Source organism: Halichoerus grypus, chromosome 4 (assembly GCF_964656455.1).
Source record: "Halichoerus grypus chromosome 4, mHalGry1.hap1.1, whole genome shotgun sequence".
Taxonomy (NCBI): Eukaryota; Metazoa; Chordata; class Mammalia; order Carnivora; family Phocidae; genus Halichoerus; species Halichoerus grypus.
In genome coordinates this window covers 138321157-138346834 of record NC_135715.1, presented here as the reverse complement: position 1 = coordinate 138346834, position 25678 = coordinate 138321157, and the positions used below count along the sequence as shown (strand labels likewise).

Here is a 25678-nt window from a genome sequence, read left to right as displayed (position 1 = left end):
TAGTCTTTATAACTCATATTCATTTTGTGCATTCTATAGAGTGATGTATGAGAATTACTTATTTCTATCTCTGGACATATAGTTTGTTTGCAATTCTTCAGTGTTATCATCAATAGTGTTGGAGGGGAGGGGAAAGTTTGTGCACAAGAGCTTTTTCTAATTTCTTAATGTTAATGTTTTAGGATACAGGGATGCCTGGTAAAGCGTCTGCCTTCAGCTCGGGTCATGATCCCGGGGTCCCGGGATCAAGTCCCGCATCGGGCTCCCTGCTCAGCTCCCTCTCCTCCCCCACTTTGCTCGTACTCTCTCTTGCTATCTCTCTTTCTCTCAAATAAATAAATAAAATCTTTAAAAAAATATTTTAGGATACAGTTCTAGAAATGGTATTACTGAATTGAAGAGTATGAACACATTTTTATGGTTTTGATTTGCTTTTGTTGATTTTAAGTGCAGGGAAAGAAGCTACTATGAGGTAGGATTATCAGAGGTCTGAATATGGAGATTTAAAAGGTGGGAAAAGGAATACTTCAGGAAGAAAAAGAAATGAAACAGAACCAAGTAAGAGCCTAATATGAAAAAAAAGGAAAGAAGACAGAAGGAAATTAACCTGATAGAAGTAGAAGGTTTTTTTGGCAATAGTAGGAGATCAGGCCAGATGAGTAGATTCTAATCAGAGGCGGTTCTTGACCTTGAGAGTGAGACAAAACAGTTGAAGCTTGCCGTCGACGCCTAGAGCCCAGGGCAGTAGCACAACCGAGAGGGAGAGGGTTCATGAAGAATCACTGGGGCTGAACTGGACGGGAAGGCCACCGGAGTAGCAGAAAATAGCTAGAAGCAAAGCTTCCCATGTGATGTCAAAGGAGAGGAATGTGGAAAACGAATCCAAATGCTTGAAGAGAAAAATCAATAAAGGGACTTAGAAAGAGGTTAGTGTATGAGAATGAACAAAATTGTATGTCCCAAAAATTTTCACCTGAGTGACTGGAAATGAGGAGAAGTTGGTGTCACTAAACTGACAGCAGTCAGGTAACCAGAAGGAGAACCAGTTTGCTGGAGGGATGGATTGGGCAGGGGATATTGATTTTGAGTTGACAGTAGGATATTCAAGTGGAAAGGCCACATAGAGGCAGTTGGAAGCCCTTACATTCTTTAGGACTTTAGTGGTTGAAGTTGGATACTTACAAAACAAGGAGTTCATATTGCAGTGTAGGACATTTTACCAGAAGATGGAAAAGGTACCGAGGAGCTTCTGAGATGGTCAGATTAGCCATGCATGGCCTTGGACCAATGCAGCAGGTCATCCTGATACCTGCCCGTGGCCTCCCAGGACCACAATGTGAGTGTCGGTATTTCATCCGAAGCCATGTCCTATTCTCTAGTTCCATGATCAAATATGTGGTAAAACACATTCGTGGTGAAACATCAGAACAAAAAGGAATGAAATTTAGAATGATTTCATTTAAGGTACCATAGGCACAAACTGGCCATGCTATCAGGCTCAACCCATTTTATTTGGGGGCCAATAACACAGTGTTAGTAATTTTTTTACTTCAGAAGATACCTGTGTGAAAAGACTCCTCTAAAATATATGGCAGAAACCCTGAAACTCAGAAAATCTCTGAAGAACAGTATGAATACCTTTCAAGAAACTACATGATATTGAAAATTTGGCAGGCCTCACACCTGCAAAATCTTACAGATGAGCTCCATTGTCCACGCCAAACATTCAGAATTCCGGATTCATCTTTAACTATAGAAAATTCCACAAGAAGAACCTAATAATCCCCTGGGTCATCCAGAACCACTGAACACATACCCTGTATTCTAAATATAATCCTTTGCATTTTTCCTTAGAGGAGTACTAATCACATGTGTGGGCCATATGTTGCGGTTTAATATCTCCCCAATCAGCAAGAAATTTCCTCAGATTTTTCATAGGATCCCTGAGGAACCAGAAATAGACAGCTGGAGAATCCAGTTTGAAGTAATCATCTTAGATTGAATTAAATATAATCGTGTATGTAATGGTACCAGGATCTGCTGGAAGAATTTGGATGTACTAAGTTTTTCTGAACTTGTGTGTTTTATCTATTTTTAATTATCGCTTTTAAATTTCTGGGGAAATTCTTCCATTAAAACATTTTATAATTCAAGAATCATAAGTAAGGTCATAGTTAATTACCTCAAAAAATGCTCATGTTGTCTTCAAGGTAAGTACAGAATGCACCAGAATAGCTCATAGACAGTGGGACTGCTTGTGGCCCAAGGGTCCCCCAACACAATTCAATCTGTCTGCTGAACATTCTCAGTCTACAGAGGAGGAAAGCTCTGGAAATTGCTGGTGGTGAGCCACCCTAAAACCCTATATCAGAATCAAACCTGGAGTGTGTTCGATAACATCCGTCTCCCTATCCTGAGCCATGGGTCTCCAAGGCCTTCTGAGTGTAGACGCCCAGGCTCTCCTGCTTTCTCAAGGTCTGGGAAGTCGGAGTGAAGGAGGATGGAAGGGGGTGGTAGAAGGGAGTGAGAACAATGGTTTTGATTCTTTTAAACTGACAGACGTTCACAGAATTACATATTTTTTATTTTTTGTTAACTCCACTAAATATGTTCATTGCAATTAAATAAGATTTTGCAGTCCATTACCCTGTAATGGATGTAGCCTTGGGGTGTTTCTGAAAACTAAAATTAGAAGAAAAATGAACAAGTAAATGTGTTGATTAATGCATCTATGAGGATCTTTATACTATCTTTTAAACAAACTAATGAATATTTTAAAGCAAAATAATAACATGAAAATAAATATACTTCATATTTGTAATGATAAACCTGTTTTTCAAAACAACCACCAATGAATTAATATTGTCAAACCCATTTCAAAGATGGGAGACAGTAAGACATGAAGAGACTGACTTGCTGTCACACACAATATGTTGGCTGGAGCAGTAGTGGCTGTCTAAAACCCTAGCCAGGGCGCCTGGGGGGCTCAGTCTGCTAAGGGTCTGCCTTCGGCTCAGGTCATGATTCCAGGGTCCTGGGATCGAGCCCCGCGTCGGGCTCCCTGCTCAGCGGGGAGTCTGCTTCTCCCTCTCCCTCTGCCGCTCCCCCTGCTTGTGCTCTCTCTCTGTGTGTCAAATAAATAAAATCTTAAAAATAAATAAATAAATAAAACCACTGGCCCAGCCAGGTGACAGGGATCACTAGAACATTTGTCAAAAGTTTCAAAGTTGTACTCAATTTGCTTGAAAGAGGAATCATTTTATCTATACTTTCCAGGAACGAGCATACTCCTAAGGTCTGTAGCTCCCCTCGGGTGCTGCACCTTCCTGACTCAAGCTGCCTCTCCACCCTCTGTTGGGCCAGGGAGAGGTGGATGAGGCTCGCTTCCATGTCTTCCTGCCTCCCTCCAGACCTTGCCCCACCCCCGTTCTTCTGCTATCCCTGGGGTAATTCATAACTAGAATTGGAGCTGAAGATGGGCGTGGTGACCAGCCTCCAAGCTCCTCACTTCCTGCTCTTCACATCCTTGTGGAGTCCCCTCCCACACTGGATCACAGCAGGCCCGTGTGCCTAGTAGAACATTCCACAGTGCAGTGTGTCATTTCAGGTGAGTTAGGGTATTGGGGTTTTGCCTTGGTGTCCTGAGTTGCTTGTTTCGGAGGAAGCCAGTACCCATGTCATGAAGATGCTTAAGCAGGCCCACAGAGAGGCCCGCGTGGAGAGCCCTGACCTGCCAGAATTGTGAGGGAGCCCTGTTGGGAGTGTGTCCTTCAGGCCCAGCCAGGCCATCAGACTGCTAGAGTGCAGCTGACATCTGGCTGTAGCCTCGGCGGAAATCCAGAGCCAGAATGACCAGCCAAACCACCGCAGAATTCCCGACTCACAGAAACTGTGATGTTATGGATGATTGCTGTTGCCCTAAGCTACTAAGGTTATAAATATAGAAAAGCTTTTTACATATTGTTTTATTTAATCCTTACCACAATCTTACGAGGTAGATACCATTTTGTTCATTCCCCATAAGGAAAGTGAAGCATAGAAGAGGTCAAATGGCTTGCTCAAGGTCAAATAGTTAAGAGTGGAGTCCAAATTTGAACCCAGGTTCTCTGATTTCCATGCTTATGTTTTGGGACTGGAGTGGAAAACCACTAAGGCTCTTTCCAGCCCAAACAGAGAGGATTCTATGCTATGAAAAGCTCCTCCTCTACTCCTTGCTTCAGGCCACCTAAAGCACTGTCCACCTTTAGTGGCCTTTGCTGGGACCATACAACCATCCTAGGTGCCCATCTGCACGAGAGATTTGGGAGAGTCCCAAGCCTGCTCTGGCCAAAGTCTCACATCCTCTCTCTTGAAGTTTCCATTTCCATATTGTCTCTAGGACTCATTAGGGTCTAGTAAAAAAAAAAAAAAAAAAAATCCCTGATTAAAATTTAAATATGTTACCTGGGAAATGTACACCAACCCGTTGTCACCATCCTTGACCTATTAGCAGAGAACAGAGCCCGAAGGAAATAGGAGACCTGGCAGATATATTGGAGTTTAGGGAGAATTAGATTTGAAACTGCAGCATTTCCAGGTGTTGGAAGGCCTCTGAGCAGTTGAATACCTCATAGGTGAAGCGAGAGTACCTCCTACACACATCCTACTCACACCCCAGATGTAGAAAGAGAGAAAAGTTCAACTTCAATTATCCAAAATTTGTGATCAGAAAGCCCAGAGATAATGCTTTCTTAAATTTGAGCATATGCATAATTTAGTGCCGTTTTGAAAAACACAATTTTATCTTAAATGACTTGTAATGGAGGTGAGGCACAGCAAAATCATTTCTGTTTTGAAAGCATTACGCTAATTTAAATAAGCCAGACACAAAAAGGCAAATATTATATGATTCCACTTATATAAGGTATCAGGAATAGGCAAATTCATAGAGACAGAAATGAGAATGGTGGTTACCAGGGGCTGGGGAGAGAGAGGAGGGACTGGAGAGTTAGTGTTTAATGGGTACAGAGTTTCAGTTTGGAGAGATGAAAAGTTCTGGTGATGGATAGTAGTGATGTTTGCCCAACAATGTGAATGCACTGCATGCCACTGGATTGTACATTTAAAAGGGGGTAAAATGATAAATTTTAATTTATGTATATTTTACCATAATAAAAAAAAATTTCCCCGATCTTTTCTACTGCTAGAGCTCCAAGGTCTGTAACTGGTCTTACTGACTCCTTCCCATTTTTCCTCCAAAGTGTCTGTCTTACGGTTTTCCTCTTCTTCTTTGCCTCAAGCCTTCATCATCTCGTGAAGCCTACTGAAATGAACCCTTAAATGGCCTCGCTGATTCTGCCTCTTCCTAGCCAATCTGTCTCTCAGTACTGCTTTGTATGTCATCCCAGAGTTTAACTCTCTCAGGGCCTCACTCTTGCCTTTAGAAGAAGCTTGACACGTATTAAAACAGTTTTCTCTCTCATTCAGTGGGAAACCCAGGCTGGACACCTGTTTCAAACGAGCATTATTTCACTTATTTTTTATTTTATTTTATTTCATTTTAGATTTTATTTATTTACTTGAGACAGGGAGAGAGAGAGCACAAGTAGGCAGAGAGGCAGAAGAAGAAGCAGGCTTCCCACGGAGCAGGGAGTCTGATGCGGGGCTCAATCCCAGGACCCTGAGATCGTGACCTGAGCCAAAGGCAGACGCCCAACCAACTGAGCCACCTAGGCGCCCAATTTCGCTTATTTTCTAAAATTGTATTTTAAGTAAACTCTATGCCACACATGGGGCTAGAACTCACCACCCTGAGTCGCACCCTCTACCGACTGAGCCAGCCAGGCGCCCCTCACTTATTTTGATTGTGAAATACAGCATACATGCAGAAGGGTACTTTCGTGTACAGTTTCAACCAGTCACGTAACCAGGTTAAGAGAGAACATTGCCAGTTGGTGCTTAGAGCTAACTGACTGGATGGTATGGGTAGATGGAGGAGTAGCAGAAAGAGCTTCAAAAAGAAGATATAGAGACAAATTTCTCTGACTTTATCATCTTAACCCAAGCATGGGAGGCAGCGATTTCTAGCAGGACCAGAGTGGAGCCCATGGACAATTCCTTAAAAAAAAAAAAAAATCTCTTCAGTGATTATGGTGTAGAAAACCAGTGTAACACAAAACGGATATGGTAGTGAGTCCCGAGTTAGGAAGATGAATATTACAGCTCCTTTCCTGGAGGAGACAGACATGGATGCAGATCACTGCAATAAACATCAATAGTTCCATAATAAAGGTGTGTACAAAATGCAAAGCGGAGTGCAGAAGGGTTCAGAAACAGAAAGAATCAAAATTCGTCAAACTATGAAACAGAGCAAGAAGCAATTGGTAGTGGGATCTTTGTCATCATTTCGTTCCAAATTCCTACTGTGAGCTGAGAAAGTTCCGGGAAACCGAAAGAGATGGAAGGACAAAACCTACTCCATTTCCCTGGTCCCAGTCCAGGAAGCAACTCATAACTGCATTTCCCATGGAAGCTATGGAAGCCCTTCTCCGGAGATCTTCGGCTAGACTTTGAAGTCTTATGTATCCACTGGGCTGCCAAGTTTGTTAAAGCAGCGGGATGCACGCCAGATTGCCACTTCATTTTGTGCTGTGTAGACACAGTCCTAAGCATGTGAAGCTCCCATAAAGCACTTAAAGTTATTTTGGGACTCGTCTGATCTCCCTTACTAGTGAGTTTTTAAGTTCCTTGAGGGCAGTGCATCCCACAGGGTTCTGAGAGGCGAACACGGGACCCCCGCAAGCTCGCTAAAACAGGGTGGGGAAATGACTAGATTTGGGTTACTGCAGGAGGGCCACGGGTCTACACTCAGAGGAGGTTCTGCAGCCGGCCAGAAGCACCTCCCTCGGAGTAAGCCAACACAGGTCCTGGAGCTGGCCTCGCTGCCCTGGGCAGGAGAATCAGCCATTCTTTTACCCCCAGAAAAAGTGGAAAGCTGTTAGAGGAAGAAGGAGTAGGCACTAGGCCAGCCGAAACAACCAAACCCAATGGCCGCAGCAATGTAGATGCTCCACAGAATTTTAATAATTTCAGCCAAATGAAGGTACTTAGTACAGTTAGAAAGAATTCATCTCTATTCTAAATTTTCTCACACATACTTAGAGGTATCAAGCCTGCTATTCAAATAAGCCAACTTTGAAATAAAGCCGACTAAAGAACTAGCGTTTTCTCATGGTGGTTCTCTAACCTTCCATTAGCCTCCTAGAGGCTTAACTGGACCTGTGTTTTTGGTGTGTTTCTCTCATAGACCACCATGAAATTTCATAAGTCTTTCTACAACATAATGAAAGATAGATATCAAAGGATCTTTTGGTGTTGCTCTCCAGAAAAAATGCAAAGCATATTAAGAATACTCATTCTTGGGGCGCCTGGGGGGCTCAGTCACTTAAGAAGCCAACTCTTGATTTGAGCTCAGATCATGATCTTGGGGTCCTGGGATGGAGCCCTGCGTCGGACTCCATGCTCAGCGGGAAGTCTGCTTAAGGATTCTCTCCCTCCCTCTCCCTCTGTCCCTCCCCCGGCTCACGCTTGTGCTCTCTCTCTCTAAAATAAATAAATAAATCTTAAAAAAAAAAAAAAAGAATACGCATTCCTATAAAAAGTTTGCTTGTATCTTTAGAAACTTGCTTTTAATATAAAAAGCAGCATTTCTCGAATTTTGCTTTGTAAGTATGGAAAAATGATAAGTATAGTTTTGGAGAGGTGGTGGGCAAAATGGGTGAAGGTGAGTGGGAGATACAAGCTTCCAGTTATAGAATGCGTTAAGTCATGGGAATAAAAGGTATAACATAGAGAATATAGTCAATGGGATTATAACCGTGTCCTGTGGTGACAGATGGCAACTACACTTGTGCTGAGCAAAGCATGATGTATAAACTTGTCCAGTTACTGTGTTGTACACCTAAAATTAAGGTAACATTGTGTGTCAGCCGTACTTCAATTAAAAAAGTAAGTTCCATAAAATAGAGTATCATTTTCCATATTTCTTGGTTCTCCATTTTACTTAAGCTAAAGATATTCTTTTCTTATTCTTCTGCTATTCATGAATTCTGCTTTTATCAGCACAATTCAGAGTTTGTTTCCAACTGGTAGGATGAAAATTGAACATATGTGACACCCGAGTGCTGAATTCCCTGTTGAAGAAATGAATGATAGACCTTATCTATCATTTATTCGACTCATGTGTACACCCATGTATATTACAGACATTTTTATTTAATTATTCAAGAATTGGCACATGAGATGCATTATCTAATTCCTCTGGGGTCTTCCACTGGGAAAAATAAATGCAAAGACTGTGACTATCAAATGCAATTTCCCCTTTTTCATATATTTTATGGTAATGACTTTATTATCTCTACATTTAATGATTCATTATTTTAAGATTTTAAGCAATATAGAAAAGTACTACAAAGAAAAAAATCAACAAAAGCCTACCATGTAGAAATAATCATCATTAACATTAGGTGAACATCTGTTTTGACATCTCTCTATGTAGACACACAGATAAGAGGAATGGTAGATGAACACACTGAGAGATAGTTTGGTACACAGAAAAAATTGTATAAAACTGGGTACCTACCATGCACATTATTTTTTAAATAAAAAAGTTAAATTGAACAAACAAGAGAAACAGATGAAACCAACAGATAACTATTTCTTCTTCACTAGAAGAGTAGCCTCTAGAAGAGCCTTCTGACAATAGGGGGGAAGATATTTAAAAGTTTGGATTTTTGAGGGCACCTGGGTGGCTTAGTCGTTAAGCATCTGCCTTTGGCTCAGGTCATGATCCCAGAGTCCTGGGATCGAGCCCCGCATCGGGCTCCCTGCTCCGTGGGAAACCTGCTTCTCCCTCTCCCACTCCCCCTGCTTGTGTTCCCTCTCTCGCTGTGTCTCTCTCTGTCAAATAAATACATAAAATCTTAAAAAAAAAAAAAAGTTTGGATTTTTTTTAGCAACCCAAATGTGTTTTTCAATTTTATTAAAGTGTCCCTGGGGCACCTGGCTGACTCAGTCAGGGAGCGTGGGACTCTTGATCCCGGGGTTGTGAGTTCAAGCACCATGCCAGCTGTAGAGATTACTTAAATACATAAAACTTAAAAAACAAAAACAAAAAACTAGGGACGCCTGGGTGGCTCAGATGGTTAAGCGTCTGCCTTCAGCTCAGGTCATGATCCCAGGGTCCTGGGATCGAGCCCCACATCGGGCTCCTGGTTCAGCGGGGAACCTGCTTCTCCCTCTCCCTCTGCCTCTCCCCCTGCTTGTGCTCTCTCTCTCTCTCTGTATCTCTCTCTCTGTAGCTCTCTGTCTCAAATGAATAAATAAAATCTTAAAAAAACAAACAACAACAACAAAAAAAAACTAGGGCGCCTGGGTGGCTCAGTCAGTTGAGCATCTGCCTTCAGCTCAGGTCATGATCCCAGGGTCTAGGGATCGAGTCCCGCATCGGGCTCCCTGCTCAGCAGGGAATCTGCTTCTCCCTCTGCCCCTCCCCCCTGCTCGTGCTCTCCCTCTCTCTCTCTCTCTCTCTCAAATAAATAAATAAAAAAGACTAAAGTGTCCCTAGTACTACATAATCTTAATTGAGGAAGCTTTAAGCTAACTCTATTTGTCCCGGGTTCAAAATGATAATTATATTTTACAACTAAAATTGGAAGGGAACAGAATTGGAAAATCTGAAACTTTTATTTACAAATAATCTGGAGCTAACTTGCTTTGTCTTTGTGATGCTTATAAAGTTAGGGACAGGTATAAAACAATACCTTTATTCATCTTTGATCAATCAGATTGAAATTCATTCAGTCCATTGGTATCATAAAATATGTAACTTATAATAGTTTTGTTTATATGAGACCAGTTAAGAAATCTATAGCACTTTCTTATAAACTATATAATTTTCAAAGTTCAGGGCCAACCAAAAATCACAAATTTCCAATAAAAGTAAATTTGGACAGTTCTTAGATAGTATCACCATGTAACAAATTTCAAAGCTTCTTCAGAGACACAAACACAACTGTTTTTGAAGTTTGCAAAGGAACCATATGCTGCTAGAAAAATAGATTATTCTCGTTGCATGCGGGCTTTTATTTGCAGTCAAAACAAGAATAAATTGGGCTTCTTGGCAGGTTCACCTAAGGAAGTTTTTTGGGTTTTTTTAAGGTTTTATTTATTTATTTATTTACTTACTTAAGAGACAGAGACAGAGAGAGAAAGAGTGCAAGTGCAGGGAGGGGCAGAGGGAGAGAGAATATCAAGCAGACTCCTCACTGAGCGCAGAGTCCGGTGCAAGACTCAACTCAGGGCTCAATCTCATGACCCTGAGATCATGACTCTGAGATCCTGACCTGAGCTGAAACCAAGAGTCAGAAGCTTAACTGACTGAGCTACCCAGGTACCCCACCCCAAGGAAGTTTAAATTGTTTTTTTTTTAATTTTTTATTGTTATGTTAATCACCATACATCACATCATTAGTTTTTGATGTAGTGTTCCATGATTCATTGTTTGTGCACAACACCCAGTGCTCCATGCAGAATGTGCCCTCTTTAATACCCATCACCAGGCTAACCCATCCTCCCACCCCCCCTCCCCTCTAGAACCCTCAGTTTGTTTTTCAGAGTCCATTGTCTCTCATGGTTCGTCTCCCCCTCCGATTTCCCCCCCTTCATTCTTCCCCTCGTAATTTGTTTTTAAAGTCAATTAAGATTTTTAGACACAAATAGTATGCTTTCCTTGTCTGAATAAGAAATATTATATTTTTAACTTGTCCTTTGTAGCTCATTATATTTATTTACTGTGAACCTATCTTTTCTATAATTCTTTTATAAGCTTTCTTTTCTTGCCCTCTATAGTAAAGCCAAAACACTTCACAAATTTGAAACATAGCTCAGGTTTCAAATGTAAGAGGAGATATAAACATTTATATATGATAGAGTAATTATTCATACAAGCAATTGAATACTAACACTATTTTGACGATTAGGTCATAAGCATTTAGGAAAAATAAAATACTTTCTATTTACATAGACTGTCTTGCCATTAATTAGACCTCAAAATGTCCCTCTGCAGCAAGGCTTTTTTTCCCCCAGCTTAAGGGCAGGCTTTCATAAACCTACAATGGAAATAGTTACAGGTTTATGCACAGTTAAGAAAATTCATGATTCCCCACTGCCAGAGTAGGTGGAGGGAAGAATTTCTTCTTTCTGTGGCAACAGAGTCAAGAATGTGGTTGATCCTACTTTAACTTTGATGTCAACAGAACACAGCAACCAGAGTCTCTATTTTTAAGGATAAATTCAACCCTGGGGAAGTGCCGCAATGTAGGAAACTCATGTAAATCATCACTGCAATCTAATTTATGACACCTGACCCTCAAAATGCCATGCATGTGAATTCACATGTCCTTTTAGATGGGGAAAAATTAAGCAGATGTGTAATGGATTTAAGTTTTCTGCATTGCCTAGTCAGTAAATTGGAAGCAATGGTCAATGGTCCAATGTCCCTTTCATCCTTATTTCTCCCAGGCTGGGATCTTCTAAGGTCTTGGGCCCTCAATTCAGTATGTGCCTAGCCATTGCTCTCATCAAGTATCTGTTAACTACCATTTTACTTTAGTCTGTTATCATGTACCACCTATATTTTGCTAATTTTATCAATAACCCTAGACCTTTACTTATTCTCTCCAACCTGATTCCCTGTAATTCTTGTTCCCTTCTCAATATCACTCCAATTCAAGTGGTTAATAGTCTGCCTGGTACCTAATAGCTCAATAAATATTTGTTTCATATATATATATATATATACATGTGTGTGTGTATATATATATATATGAATATTTCTCTCCCTTAGCCTGTGTCTTTCCATCCTAGCTACCTGTTAGAACTCTCATCCTGTATTCATAATTCGTGAATGATTATTAAGCTTCAGGTATTGTGCTAAGCAATCGGCGTGTATTACCTCTGTTCATCCTCACAAGCCAATGAAATAAGGATGTTATTATTCCCGTTTTTAAGGGAGGAATGTAGAGCTAAGTGACACTGCATTGTCCATTTAGGATTTGCTCCCAAGCCTGTCTGCCTCCAAGATGCACTCTTGTAACCACTACATTTATTGTCTCCAGACCCTTCTTGAGCAACCCCACACTAGACCCTGTTTGGTTTAAAAAATCCTCTTCCAATGGTTCTGTTCCCATAAGGTACTCAAGTTCCCATAAGGTCCTCAAGTGATTATAGCAAGTAATGAATGCAATACAACATATTACAAAGCCTCAAACAACAACCAAAGTGCATTATACATTATATCCTATAAGGATAAAAGGGATCGGTTCAGAAAACATTCCCACTCTCCTTTGGTTTTCAATGTATTCAATCAAAACAATGTGTCTTGAAGCACAAGAAGGGAAGTCTATGGTTCCTCCTTTACCTCCTAGCCTCCAATTTGTATTTTATTGTGTGGTCAAGAATAGCTCGTGTTCTACTATAAATAATGAAATATAAAGAATACTTAGCACGGGGAGCCTGGCTGACTCAGTGGGTAGAGCACGTGACTCTTGATTTTGGGATTGTGAGTTCCAGCCCAGCGCTGGGCATAGAGATTACTTAAAAAAAAAAAAAAAACCTTAGCAAATAAATTGTTATAATGTTCTTCACCTGGTAGAAGAGGTAATTAATGAGTAGCCCGGTATGTGATAATCTAATAAAACTGCATTCAACATTCAGCAACTAGTATAGAATCGCTATCATGTATAAGGTCCTCAATGAGAGATGAAATATACACCAATGGTGAGGAAACTAATGGGGAATGGGGAAGAGGGAGACAGTGGTGGGGATAGAGAAAGAAAGAGATCTCCTAATACATCAGGAGACTGAAGTGCTGAGTGAGGAATACAAATGCTACAGAAGCTCGGAGGCACTCACCTTCAATCTGGATGGTGCAAAAAGATTTCACAGTGATGAGATTTGCGCTGTGCCATAAAAGATGACTTTGGATAAGCAGAGGGAAGGTGGGAGATAATTATAAAAGAGAGGGATAGCGGGGCGCCTGGGTGGCTCAGTCATTAAGCGTCTGCCTTCGGCTCAGGTCATGATCCCAGCGTCCTGGGATCGAGCCCCGCATCGGGCTCCCTGCTCAGCAGGAAGCCTGCTTCTCCCTCTCCCACTCCCCCTGCTTGTGTTCCCTCCTTGCTGTCTCTCTCTGTCAAATAAATTAAAAAAAAAAAAAAAATCTTTAAAAGAGAGGGATAGCATTAGAAAAGGTTCAGAGTCAGAAAAGCATCAAGTTCCTTGGGGAAGAGAATGACCAGATCACACTAACTAGGGTGAAGTCTCTGTGTCAGACACGGCATGAGATCAACGTGGATGTTGAGACTCGAATCTCAGGCTCAAACTTTGGAGTTTCTTCCACTGGCAACCAGGAGCTACCGAGAATTTAAAATGGAACAACACGACAAGGACAGGGCTTTAAAATGGATTGGCTGGGAAGGAGACCAGAGGCAAGAAGATCAGCAGAGTATCCATCGCGTAGCTGAATGAGATGATAAAGCCTGAGCCAACGGAGGAGGGAAAGAGGCATGAGACATTTTGAAGGAAAAATAAGTAGGGCTCGGTAACTAATGGAAAGCAGGAGCAAGTTGGATATTTGTATCTCTTTTCTGTAACAGAGCAGAGTATTTACTTTGGAATCCCACATATCTTCAAGGAGGAGAAATTCAAAATTATTTCTCTATTCTGAAAGCTGTCGACTTGGAAGTATTCAGAACAAGGAGATTGAGAATCTGAACTTGAAGCACTGACACCCATTTGAAAAGTTTCTTACTAGACCTTAATTTATCTGTTCAGAGGAAAGTGGTAACTTCGGGGGAGGCTATCACCATTGTTAGCTCTTTTGTTCAAGTCAAGACCAATGAGAATCATTACCTAGTTCACACACACACATTCTTTTTTTCTTTTTTTTTAAAGACTTTATTTAGGACGCCTGAGTGACTCAGTCGGTTAAGCGTCTGCCTTCTGCTCAGGTCTTGATCCCAGGGTCCTGGGATCGAGCCCTGCATAGGGTTCCCCACTCAGTTGGGGTCCTGCTTCTCCCTCTCCCTCTGCCACTCCCCCTGCTCTAGCGAGAGAGAGAGAGAGAGAGAGAGAGAGAGCAAGAGAGAGAACACAAGTCAAGGGGAAAGGCAGAGGGAGAAGCAGACTCCCTGCTGAGCAGGGAGTCTGATGCAGGGCTGGATCCCTGGACTCCAGGATCAGGACCTGAGCTGAAGACAGACGCTAAATCGACTGAGCCACTCGGGTGCCCCTACACACACACAATCTAAAGATAGATAGCTTAAAACGTAAAGGCCTCTTGTTGATGCTAATCTTACACAGCTACATTATTGTTAAATAAACTTTTCAGTAATAACCAGCAAAGTAAGGGGCTGTGGCAGAATACTAGGGTGAAAAGGAAACTTAATGATCATCCAGACCAAACCCCTCTGTTTTATAGAAGAAACTGAGACCACGGAAGTTATGTTCCCTTTTCATTATAAATCACGACCGATGCTAAAACCCACATCTCCTCCCTTAAGAATAATGTTCTTTTTTTTTTTTTTTCACAGTCCTTTCCTCAGCCTTGGTGATTCCATCCTTCTGGGAAATGCTTAGAAGTCAGCAGTGTAGCTGTCATCTCTGGTTCTAGATTTCTCTTCTGTTTGTATCATTGAGAAGGAAATACAACAGAAAAGAACCACCGGGATGAAATAGAGCTCCCATTACCAGACAGTGAAATAGTTCAGCCAGCTAGTAGCCCCGAAGAGCAGAGTGGGATCGAGGCACTCGGAGTGTAGAACAGAGCATTATCTACTATTTGATGCACTTTAGGAGGAGCAAATGGTCATTCTGGTTCCAAGATGTTGGAGAAAAGCAAACTGCTATCATCTTACAAACAATGGCTAGGTATTGGGAATGGAGCAACAATTTCAGAAGGGACAGAGAGGGATTTATGATGAACCCAAAGAAACTTGGGGTGCCTGGCTGGCTCAGTCGGTAAAGCATGCAATTCTTGATCTCCGGGTGGCAAATTTAAGCCCCACATTGGGTGTAGAGATTACTTAAAAATAAAATCTTAAAAAAAAAAAAAGAAACTTAAGCTTCACTCACTTGGGCTCCTCCAGACCCTGGAAGATACCCTAGCAATTTTGTATTCATGATTTTTTTTTTTCTTAAAGACGTCCCTCAAATTGTAGTTTAGGGTCAACAAAACCTCTTAAGAATGGGATGTGCTAAATAGTCTAGCGCCCTCTAGAAAAACCTCAAAAGTGTCAGTGACCTGCTCTATTAGCTACTTACAAGTCTGTGGCCATCCTTTATATTTATTAAATTATATCAATAAGACTAGTAGAAGTGGAAGAGATAATGTTTAAGTCTTTACAGTCTAAGTAATAGACCTTCCTTTCATGTCAATATTTAGGAATTCTTTCCTCTTGGTTCACTATTGAATTTAAAGAGTTTCTATTGAATTTATATTTCTGCATAACAATTAGAACTTCAGAAGCAGTTATAAGTGAGATGTTAAATAGAACTATTTTGTATGTTTGTTGCATGTTCATGCTCTGGAAATATGCTCTAGAGGACAAAACCATGAAAATCTTGATTTCTATTTAGATGGAGATTTATCATTATTTGTGAGATATGTCCAGCATGGTTTCACTTTAAAACCACAAATAAAGTTTTAACAATCGGTATTTTTCTTGTCAAGAGGTCTGTGGTCAGACTAAACATTTCTCTGAACCTGATTAGGTCCTGAGGTTTTTAAATTCAATATTCGGCAAATATAGAGCATTTGTTTGGCCGTAAGAAATAATTAAGAAGTCCAGAGTTAATGCAGCTCTCCTGAGTCTGCCCCTCTTTTCTGATGACATGATAATCGGACATAACCTCTCTGGTCTCAGGCCTCACCATATATGAGACTGGCGCAGAATGCATACAATTAATCCTTTGAGGATTTAGGTGACATTGCTCTAGGTTTTTACATTAGCAACTCCTTTGTTTGCTAGTACTCAAGTCATGGAAATTTAAATATTATTAAATGCTTTATTTCTTCTTCCTCACTCCCGACTATCCTGAATCCAGAAAAATAGACACACGGCCATTCTGCGAAGACAAAGGAACATTGAACAGTAAATTATACAACAGCCAGAACTGTCCACTGTGTATTCATTCTTGTAACGGACCGCTGGAGGGGAAATTAGCATACTTAGTTTGAATTCTTATAAAATAGAAATGGGATTGTTTTAGCAGTTTCACAGTTTGCATAGTAACCATCATACTTCATGGATGACCTCACTCGAAATAACACAAGGCTCTGAATAATGAGAAGGGGAATGTTCTATAAACAATCCAGATGGGTTAGGTACCTCCACTGACAAGATGTATTTAGTGAAGTCTAAAATCCACTTTTCCTGTACAAACACAGTGTCACTGTAATCCCATGGACTGCATTTACTTTCTTAGGACTGAACTCTCTTTTTTCCAATGATAGGCCTAAAACAAAACATGCAGAAGTCATTGAGTCGTTTCTGTAGCATTTTCATTGCTAAAAGGGACCTCCAGAGGTCACCTCCTTCATCCCCATCTCCAGCCAGGACTCTCCCTAATACTGAATATAGCTGTATAGTGATCTGCATTAAGAAAGCTTTTAAAGATCCCTGGGGTTGGTCAAAAAATAGCTAATATTGGCCTGATTCATAGAACAACATTATACGTATGTCAAAATAGCCACCTTCATCAAGGAAGACATCCATCAGGGTTAAGGGCTAGCAGTAGCTTCAAAAGGAAAAGCTTTATTTTCTCAGAGAAAAGGATGGTAGATTAAGGAAATGACCCAGGGTGTTGGCATCTTGTTTGTTTGTTTGTTTAGGTGTACACGGAATGCTTATCAAAAAGGAAACATTGTCTTGTCAAAGACCACTGCAGGGGAAACAAGCTAGCAGATGACAACTCCCATAACAAGTTTTTTCAAATAGCTGGGGTGGGGGTGCTGTTGTTTCAGACCAGATCTGATTAGCATCAAGTCCATGAAGGGCAGATGGTGAAACATAAGCATGATATTGACAACCCGAAACTACTACTACACTGTATGTTAACAAACTGGAATTTAAATAAAAACCTTAAAGATAGAGTGCAACTGTGAAAAACAAACAAACAAACAAGAATAATATTGACAGACCTGCTTTTTAAGTGATATCTCTAACCCCTAATCTGCTGAGTTTGTTAGAGCTTATAATTTTATTTCTCCAACTCCATTAAACTGTGACTGCAAAGGACAGGGATTTAAGTGTAATTTCAATCTTCTAAGACAATCATATCGGGGATAGTAATCCTCCACAACTGTTAGACTTTGAATAATTGGATTTAAAGCACTACACTAGAATCTAGAAATCTAGCTAAAAGGAGAGCTGAGGTTCGTATCTGGATTGTTTGGGCCTTGAAGCCTTTTGGTTGAATTATAGAGAGATTTTAAAGATACAGCTATGGCTATTCATAAAGTGAGGGAAATGAACTGCCCTGACAACTGTCCCAAGTATCCACTTGGCTTTGTGTATTAATGCTGCGTTTTTTCACATAGTGTATCTGTAAGGTTGCATAAAAGCCTGGTCAACCACGCGTGCTTTCAGGGTTAGGAGCTGGTGGGCTGGGTGGAAACAAGCTTAGAGGCTTTTTACCACATACCCTCTTGCCATCTATCAGATTTTGTGCTTTGAAACTTCTTTCAAAGAAGTCACTTGAAAGTATTTCATTTTTAAAAACAGAAAGGTACCCCTCTGCTCTCTTATTAGGCCAGATGTCAGTCTGCGTTGCAGGAAGTGGAAAGCTCTGACTACTGGCCTCTGCCAGCCTCCTTTGCAATTCTTGACTTTGGAAATGGGAAGTCCGCCATTGAGAACTTTCTGACGTGCAGCTGCCTTTCTCAGAGAACACTAACCAACTAGCAAAATCTTCAGGTTGCCTTTTCTTGTTGTGAGAGCAAGAGGCAAAAGAATAAGGAGATCTCGCTACAGTGTCTTCTTGGCTTTACAACATTCCCACAGTGGACACCTAAACTTTGAGTTAATGTGCAGTCTACATATTCACCGAAAAACTCAGGCACTTAAAATAAGTACAGTACCTCCTTAGTTACTTGACTATTTGGCAGAGTAGTTTTTCTTCTCCCTTAAACTGCTCAGATAATTGTCCGTTACCTGTTGTTTGTGTATACAACCTGTCAGATGTGTTATTTTTTTTAAAGTTATCAATCTAAACAAATTCCCAGAGCAGAATCAAGAAATTGCAAATAGAAGAAACCAAATTAGCTTTTAAGAAAGATAATGAAAATGAAAGGAGTGTAAGGAAAAACAGAGAGTAGCAGATTCTGTAATTTTTATTACAAAAAAAAGTTCAAACCCTTTACATGCTATGACATTAAATGTCATATAGAAGTTCATTGCAAGCAAACCTTTTTAAAAATATACATACTGTATATATTTACATTCCAGTCTAAGTAACTGGTGTCAAGATGTAGTTCAGGTTCTAGTGTTCACCCACCCTGTGGATTTGTTCAGCTACTAACTAGACAGCGATTGTATCTTCACTCAGGCACATAAAGAGGTAGAAACTGCTTTTAAAAAAGAAAAAAAACCAAGTGGAGTGCAAATGTGAAGATCATCATTGAAGCAGCTTAGCTACATCAAGAAGGCCCTAACTAGCTTTGGTCATCTCAAGCTGAATACATGTAGCTGGTCCTTTAACTTAAAATCAGAAAAACTTGGGGTAGATGTTCTTCTGAGCACATCGGCGGTTGGCAGAGATCAGCAATAATGCTCTGCCACTCTGCACCAAAGAATTGCATATGACTAAGACAACATAGCAGCAGGGCTGGGCTGGCAGTTGGGCACCTTTTCCCTGGTAAGACACAAATAATACACAAATGAGTGGCTTAAGGGACCTCAAATTGGTATCTGTACGCCTACAGCCTGGAACTTAGAAGCCCACCAAGATACTCCTTTCCCAAGTGAAACCTCTGGTAATTTCTGCCCATGCCCACCTCCAACCCAAACTGAGCTTAGTAGAGTCTAGACAGGGGTGAGGCGGCCTATGACTTCTGCCAGCCAAGGTTTCTCAGTCTCAAGACTAAACCTCATGAGGGCTCTTGGGCCTGAGAAGGGCTCCCTGGCTTCTTGCCAGACTTGATGGTGCTCGTTCCTGAGAGGGGGAGTTGGAGGGAAGCCACAGGGGTGGCGGAGGGCAGAAGCCCTTCTCGTTCTCTTTTCTTCTGTTTCATCCTGCGGTTCTGGAACCAGATTTTGACTTGCGTATCATTCAGCTGCAAGGAGTTGGCTATCTCGATGCGTCGGGCTCGAGTTAAGTACTTATTGAAATGAAACTCCTTCTCCAGTTCTGTCAGTTGCTTGGTGCTGAAATTCGTGCGGATCGCGCTGGAGGGGCTAGCGGCTCCATACTCGGCGAGTTTGCCTGCAAAGTAAAGACAGGGCATCGGGGGTGGGGGGTGAGAGGACGCGGACCCAGAACGCGGGCGACCGGCGGAGCTGGTTAGAATCGAAGTTACAGCGCACTTCTCCTGGGGCTCCGAGAACCCAGCAGAAACGCCCCACGGAGAGCTCCTTCCTGAAACTTCCTCAGGGCCTGGCCCATTCTCGAAGCGTCTACTTGGGGCACGCTCTATGGAACGCGCCTACTTAATAATGCCTCGGAACGCACTTCCCGCATAAGCCCTAAATGGCCGTCCGGAGGGGCAGCTGCCACGCGCTCCCAGCGTCACTCTGCCGAGGGGGGGCTCCGATCCCAACCCCAGTAGAGCGTCCGTCCGAGGCCCAAGTACTTACTTTTCCTAGGGGCGTTCCTCTTCACTTTCATCCACTCGAAGGTGCTGAAGGCGGCGGGGAGGCCGGAGGCTGGCGAGGCCGACTTGGGGTAGGCACCGGGGGCCGGGGACGCGGTCTGGAAGGTCCCGGGGTGGCCGTCGGCTGGCTCTTTCAGACACGCCGGCAAGGGGCCGGGCTCGCCGAAGGCCGCGTAGTCCACCTGGCCGCTGAGGAGAAAGGAGCCGCCGCCCGAGAAGACCGCGGAGGTCGCGTAGTGGACGTGCGCCCCGCCGTCGTCGGCCGGCCGCCCGAGCGCGCACGGGAAGTCGTAGGCGGACGCCGGCCCCAGGAAGCCGTAGTCTGCACCCCCTGCCGCGGCAGGTGCGGCGCCCGGCTCGTAGGCACCCTCCAGGGTGCAGGGCGCGAAGGAGGGCGCGGCCGGGGGCGGCGCGGGAGGCTGCGCGGGCGCGGCTGGGGGCAAAGGCGCAGGGCGCGCGGCGGCCAGGGGCAGGCAGCTGACGAAGGCGCCGTCGCCGCTGCCCAAGGGGAAGGCGGGCTGCAGGGCCACGGGCCGGGCGTCGGCGCGGCAGAACTTGGGCGCGAAGCTGAGCACGTCGCCGCCGCCCCCGCCGCTGCTACACGACACGTACTCCAGGTAGGAGCTCATGGTTCCGGCCCACGCGCCTGAGCGAGCAGGCCGGGGCCGGAGTGCGGGGCCGGAGTGCGGGGCCGGGCAGGACCGCCGCGGGCTGCGCCGCTCCACCTTTCTTCCCTACCGGAGCTGCCTTCGCCGAGCCATGGCGAGCGAGCCCGAGGTAAATAGTGGCCTAATATAGCGGCGGGGGTGGCCACGTGGCGCTGGCCGGCCAATGGGCGCCTGCCCCGCACGGCCGGGGTCCCGACTGGCGCACGGCTCCACGCGCCTGCCCCGCCGCCAACTTTGCCAAACCTGCGGGTGGCCGCCGTCCAGCACCCCCCGCTCCCCGGCCCGGGAGGGAGCCGGCGCGGCCCACGGGCGGCCTGGGGAAGGGCGGGGCGAGAGCGCAGGACGCCTGCTGCCCGGACAGGTACTGGACGAAGCGGGAGGAGAAAGGCAAAACTGGCCGCTCGCGTGAGGACAGAGGGGGAGGAGAAGCTTGGTCTTCTGGATCGGTGGGTGGCTGACCCCTCGGTTGCGGATTGTGGGCACTAAGGTGGGGAAGGGGTTAAAAAGAAGCGTGGACTTCAGCCTGTGGGGACTGCTCATAGCCTTTTCCCCCGGGAAGGTAAAGTATTCCTCTCCGTCTCTGAGTCCTATGCGCTTTCGGTTTTCCCGGCACTGGTGTTACCCCTCTCCTAAACCTAGAGTACAGGCTTAATTTTCCCTCGTTTTCTCCCTGCCTCCGATTCATGGGACTAAATTGTATGCCCTGGGTGCTGTGTACCTGGGGCGGCACAAAATCTTCACGTTTAGACTAGATTTTCACGTTACTTCGCAGCATCCCTTCAGTTCGCGTTCCTTCCATTTGTGGCGGCGTGATAAGGGTGCGTGTTGGGGCGCCAGGTTTTGATTTGGACAAAAGATGAGGTTTCTGCCCTGTGGGGAAATTTACCAGATCTCCCCCTCTAACTAGGCTGTCCAACTAAAGACTCTGCCCTTGTGGTGGAACGCCAGTGCTCCTCTCGGGGAGGCTGGCACCCGCCCCGCGGCTGGGGCGGCGCACGTTCTCTCTGAGGCGCTTGGCTCCAGGGCGCAAAGGCTTCCCAGGGACCGGTCAGATCTCAGAGGTTTGGACGGGCTTGTACCTCGAAGCAATTAAAGCTTCTATTCCATCAGATAAGTGCTGCGTCGTCTCTTGCGAGTGAAATCTGAGGGCTCACAATGTTAATGGGCTCACGTCCTTCCCTTGATAATATGGTTTTGTTTACTGAGCGTAGAGAGACGGGAAATAAAAGTGCAACTGGCACAGGAAATGAAGAGTAGAAGGGTTACAAAGACAAGCTTTACGTTGACAAATTTTCCAACTTCCTTGAACATTTCTTGTAATGTTTTCCTCTTTGGGGCTGTAGGAAAATAACAAATTAAATAAATAAATGTTATTTACACACAGCAGTCATGAAAGAGAGTGGTTTCCTAAAACTGTGTGAATAGGGTCTACTCTTGGCTTATTCAAGTGCCCTTGAGAATTTGATCTATTATAGCCTCTTAGTTATGGTGACAGAGGTTTTATTATTGTTTTACTGATCCACTTGTCATGAAAGAGCGATTGAGTCCTTGCCTAAAATTCCGCTCTGAGGAAGCCTGGAAAGTAGGAGCCATCACAGTCCAGGGAGCCAGTCCCTTACTGGGATGTGAACTTGTGAATAAACAAAGCCACACCAAACGTGTTGCTGGTGAAACTGAAGTTGAGCCAAGGTGGGGAGGGGGTAGGTAGAGAGTACACACCTAGGAATGAGCACAAAACTAACAGGTCTGGGGTTCCTACCCTGCTGGATTTCTTGGACTTGATTGGGAAATAGAATCCTGTGCTGAAAATCGCCCTTCAAACTTGATGTTGCTACTTCAGTTTTCTCCTATAGCCAATCAGATGACAAAGGTCCTAAATAGTCTTTTGAAAGAGAAAAATAGAAGCTCTTTTTTAGCTCCCTGATCAGGAAATGATAGAGCTCTTCAGAGCTAGCTCAGGCTTCATATGTAGAAGTATTTCCTTGCTGTCCCTCACTCTGTGCTCTTAATACAAAAATATCAGCAACTCAGATGCTGCTGGGGTCACATAACACTTCACTCACCCCTGGCTAGACTTTAATAGCCAATTTTTACCAGCATAATGACCCAGTGTGCACACTCCTATCTCAAAACTATAAGTCTTTCTCTCAGAAGGTACTCATTTAATCACAGCTCCTAGGCCCAGAGGCCCCAGCAAGTCAGGAAGGAGGATGGCCTTGTAAACCTCTCTGGAGAAGACATCCAGCTGGCTGCAACTCAGGATGTAGGACAGAAAATCCGGCCTGATTGTCTGGCAAGTCTGACCAAAACCTATCATATTAAGCACCTTTGCTCTAAGGTTTCAGGAAAAACAGGCAGCCTAGGTGCCTTGGCAAACTTCATTGCAACAGGGACCAGGTTTCTGCTGCTAAGCATTGGGAGCAAAGGTTGGGTGCTTGCTGTCACAATTAAGCATTGATTTTGATGCGCCCATAAGCTGTCCACACTATTTCCCTGAAGCAAAATTTTAGAGATTGAACTTTTTTTTTTAAGATTTTATTTATTTATTTGACAGAGAGATAGAGAGAGAGCGCACAAGTAGGCAGAGTGGCAGGCAGAGGGAGAGGGAGAAGCAGGCCCCCCGCTGAGCAGGGAGCCTGATGCGGGACTTGATCCCGGGACCCTGGGATCATGACCTGAGCCAAGGGCAGACGCTTAACCAACTGAGCCACCCAGGCGCCCTAGAGATTGAACTTCTGCGGATGGAAGAAAATGTCCTAAAAGAGAATGAGATTTTTTTTTAATTGCATTGTTTTGTTTTCAAAACTATAGGTGAGAGTGGGTGGGTGAGGTATTCAATATTTGTTCAGACCCAATTGTAGTTCTCTGATAATTGCTTACAGAGAGCTGCGTTCTGTTCGTCCTCTCTACTCCCTTTAGTCTCTCAGGTTTTGGCATATCCTACACCTTGGGGCCCAGAGTTGCCATCTCCACTCCTGGACTGGTTCTTGACTTGCTTAGATTGGAGTCAAGACTCTGGCTATCTCAGACTCAGATTCAACATTTGCCAAGGACCTACTGTGTACGAATGTTTTGTTAGGGGAGGTCTAGGCTGCAAAAAAAGATATTCTCAAGCCAAAGGAACAAGAGATTCATTACTGGCACAAGTCTCAGCTATACTATAAATCTACTCCAGAAGAATCGGAATCTATAATTTTCTAAGGAGAGATTGGAAGATATTATTGGAGGAAATGTATGTAGAAAGTGTGAACATAGGATACTTTGAGTACCTTTAAAGTTTGTCTCCTAGATGTTCACAGGGTATGAGAGAAATGTCTTACTAATTTTATTGCTTGTTCAAGTCATGAATTCCCAAGGGTCACTTGCCCTGCTAGGTCCTGGTGCTGTGAGTTCTCAGCAGGAGGTGACAGCAGAGGGGCCTGATTGCCAGGTTGTGTTTGATGTAGGAATGCTTTGAAATCTCTCCCATACTGCTAACCAAGGCAGCCACCCCCCACCCCCACCCCCATGACAACCTTTGTCTCCCATTCGAGCTACAAGCCTTTTTTCCTGCAGACAGAAGACAGAAGTGATGGAGGGTGGCACTCTGGACTTCTGTGTGTTTACAGTTGTTCCTAAGAAGTCTCTTGCAACCCCTCTCCACAAGCCTCATCATGTTACCCCTTGGAGATGCTTTGAGACATGCAAACTCTTGGCTCCACAGCCCCAAAGGATAGAAAGGCTCTTGCTTGTTGGGGTGAAAAGCAGAGGGGGAGGTGGGGTTTTCTCTTAAGCAAGATTTGTAGTTCTCTGCAGCAGCCCTCAGTCTTCCGTGGGAAGTGGGGGTGAAAGGGATCCTAAGGACAAGAATTTTAAACCTGTCAGAAGCTTGTTCACATGACCCTCCCTGAGGAAAAAGTTTAGAGTGCTGTGCCTTTCCCTGAGAGCTTTGTGAATGGAAGCCTCATGGGTCAAGCCCTTGCCTGGCACACAGTAAACATCCAAGAAAGGTTTGTTGGACAGAAGTAAAAATGGACAGAATGGTGGGTTGTTGTTCTTTTTTTAAGATTTTATTTATTTATTTGACAGAGAGACACAGCCAGAGAGGGGAAACAAGCAGGGGAGTGGGAGAGGGAGAAGCAGGCTTCCTGCAGAGCAGGGAGCCCAATGCAGGGCTTGATCCCAGGACCCTGGGATCATGACCTGAGCCGAAGGCAGACGCTTAACAACTGAGCCACCCAGGCACCCTAAGAATGGTGTGTTTTTACCATGACTAATATTGGCTAAAGGATATCCCTAGATTATTGGCTCCCAAAACCACTTCATGTGGGTAGGAATCATCATAGAAGCTTCTTTAAAAGTGCAGGTTCCTGAGCCCACCCAAGAGATTTTAATCCAATATACTGACTCCGGTAGGAGTTTTAATAAGCCTCTTGGGTGATTCTAAAGCAAGGTTCTTTGGAACCATACTTTGAGAATTTCTGTTTCAGGAGCTGGTTTGGGGTGGGCAATGTAGGGAGAGAGGGGTGATTCTGTAGGAGGGGCCCTTGACCAGCACCATGAGAACTCATTGCTAACTAGAACATGAGTAAACCTGAACAATGTTCAGAAGCCTGTTGGGTGGTAGGGGCAGAGAATGTTAAAGCCAAACCTGAGTCTAGTTGGGGTGAAGTTTCCTAAATATCCTTAAGTAGGAGTTTCCCAAGTTTTGCTGACAAAATAGTGCTTTGCAGAGACCCGGCTTCTGCTCCTTGCCACTTTCCTAACTTGGCTTTGCGGATGCTAGCAAGGTAGGAAGTGAAAGGGTTTTTTCTCTCCCAGTCTCCTCAGAGAAACTTTAGAGTGGTTTTGAGGTAATGGAAAGAAGGAAGCAGTAAGAATGGGGGCGTCTCAAGAGGGAGGAGCCAACTCTTCTTTCCTTCCACCTCTCCCAAATTGTCTGGAATGAGCATTTGAGCTCCTGGGATCCAGAGGGGATGAAATGTCTGTTGGCCTAAGCTGTAACTAACTCTTCCTTTGGCTAAAAATGGACCTTTCATATCATAAAATATCAATGCAAGAAGGCTCCTTAGAGACAAGTGACATTGAACCCCTCATTTCAGAAAGGAAGTCACCTTATTCA

At 43.8% G+C, this 25678-nt stretch overlaps 1 protein-coding gene and 1 long non-coding RNA gene across 2 annotated transcripts in view; one reads left to right on the top strand and one right to left on the bottom strand.

Moving 5' to 3' along the window:
* LOC118524061 (uncharacterized) overlaps positions 1-25678 on the top strand; it is an 86097-nt gene that overhangs the window by 51469 nt on the left and 8950 nt on the right. The gene's annotated exons all lie outside the window — the stretch shown is intronic.
* On the bottom strand, positions 18413-20538 carry HOXD1 (homeobox D1). The gene is made up of 2 exons (XM_036074012.2): positions 19893-20538; positions 18413-19521 (listed from the first exon to the last, which is right to left on the bottom strand). The coding sequence occupies exons 1-2, from the start codon at positions 20536-20538 to the stop codon at positions 19187-19189; spliced, it is 981 nt and encodes a 326-aa protein (XP_035929905.1). The 3' UTR covers positions 18413-19186.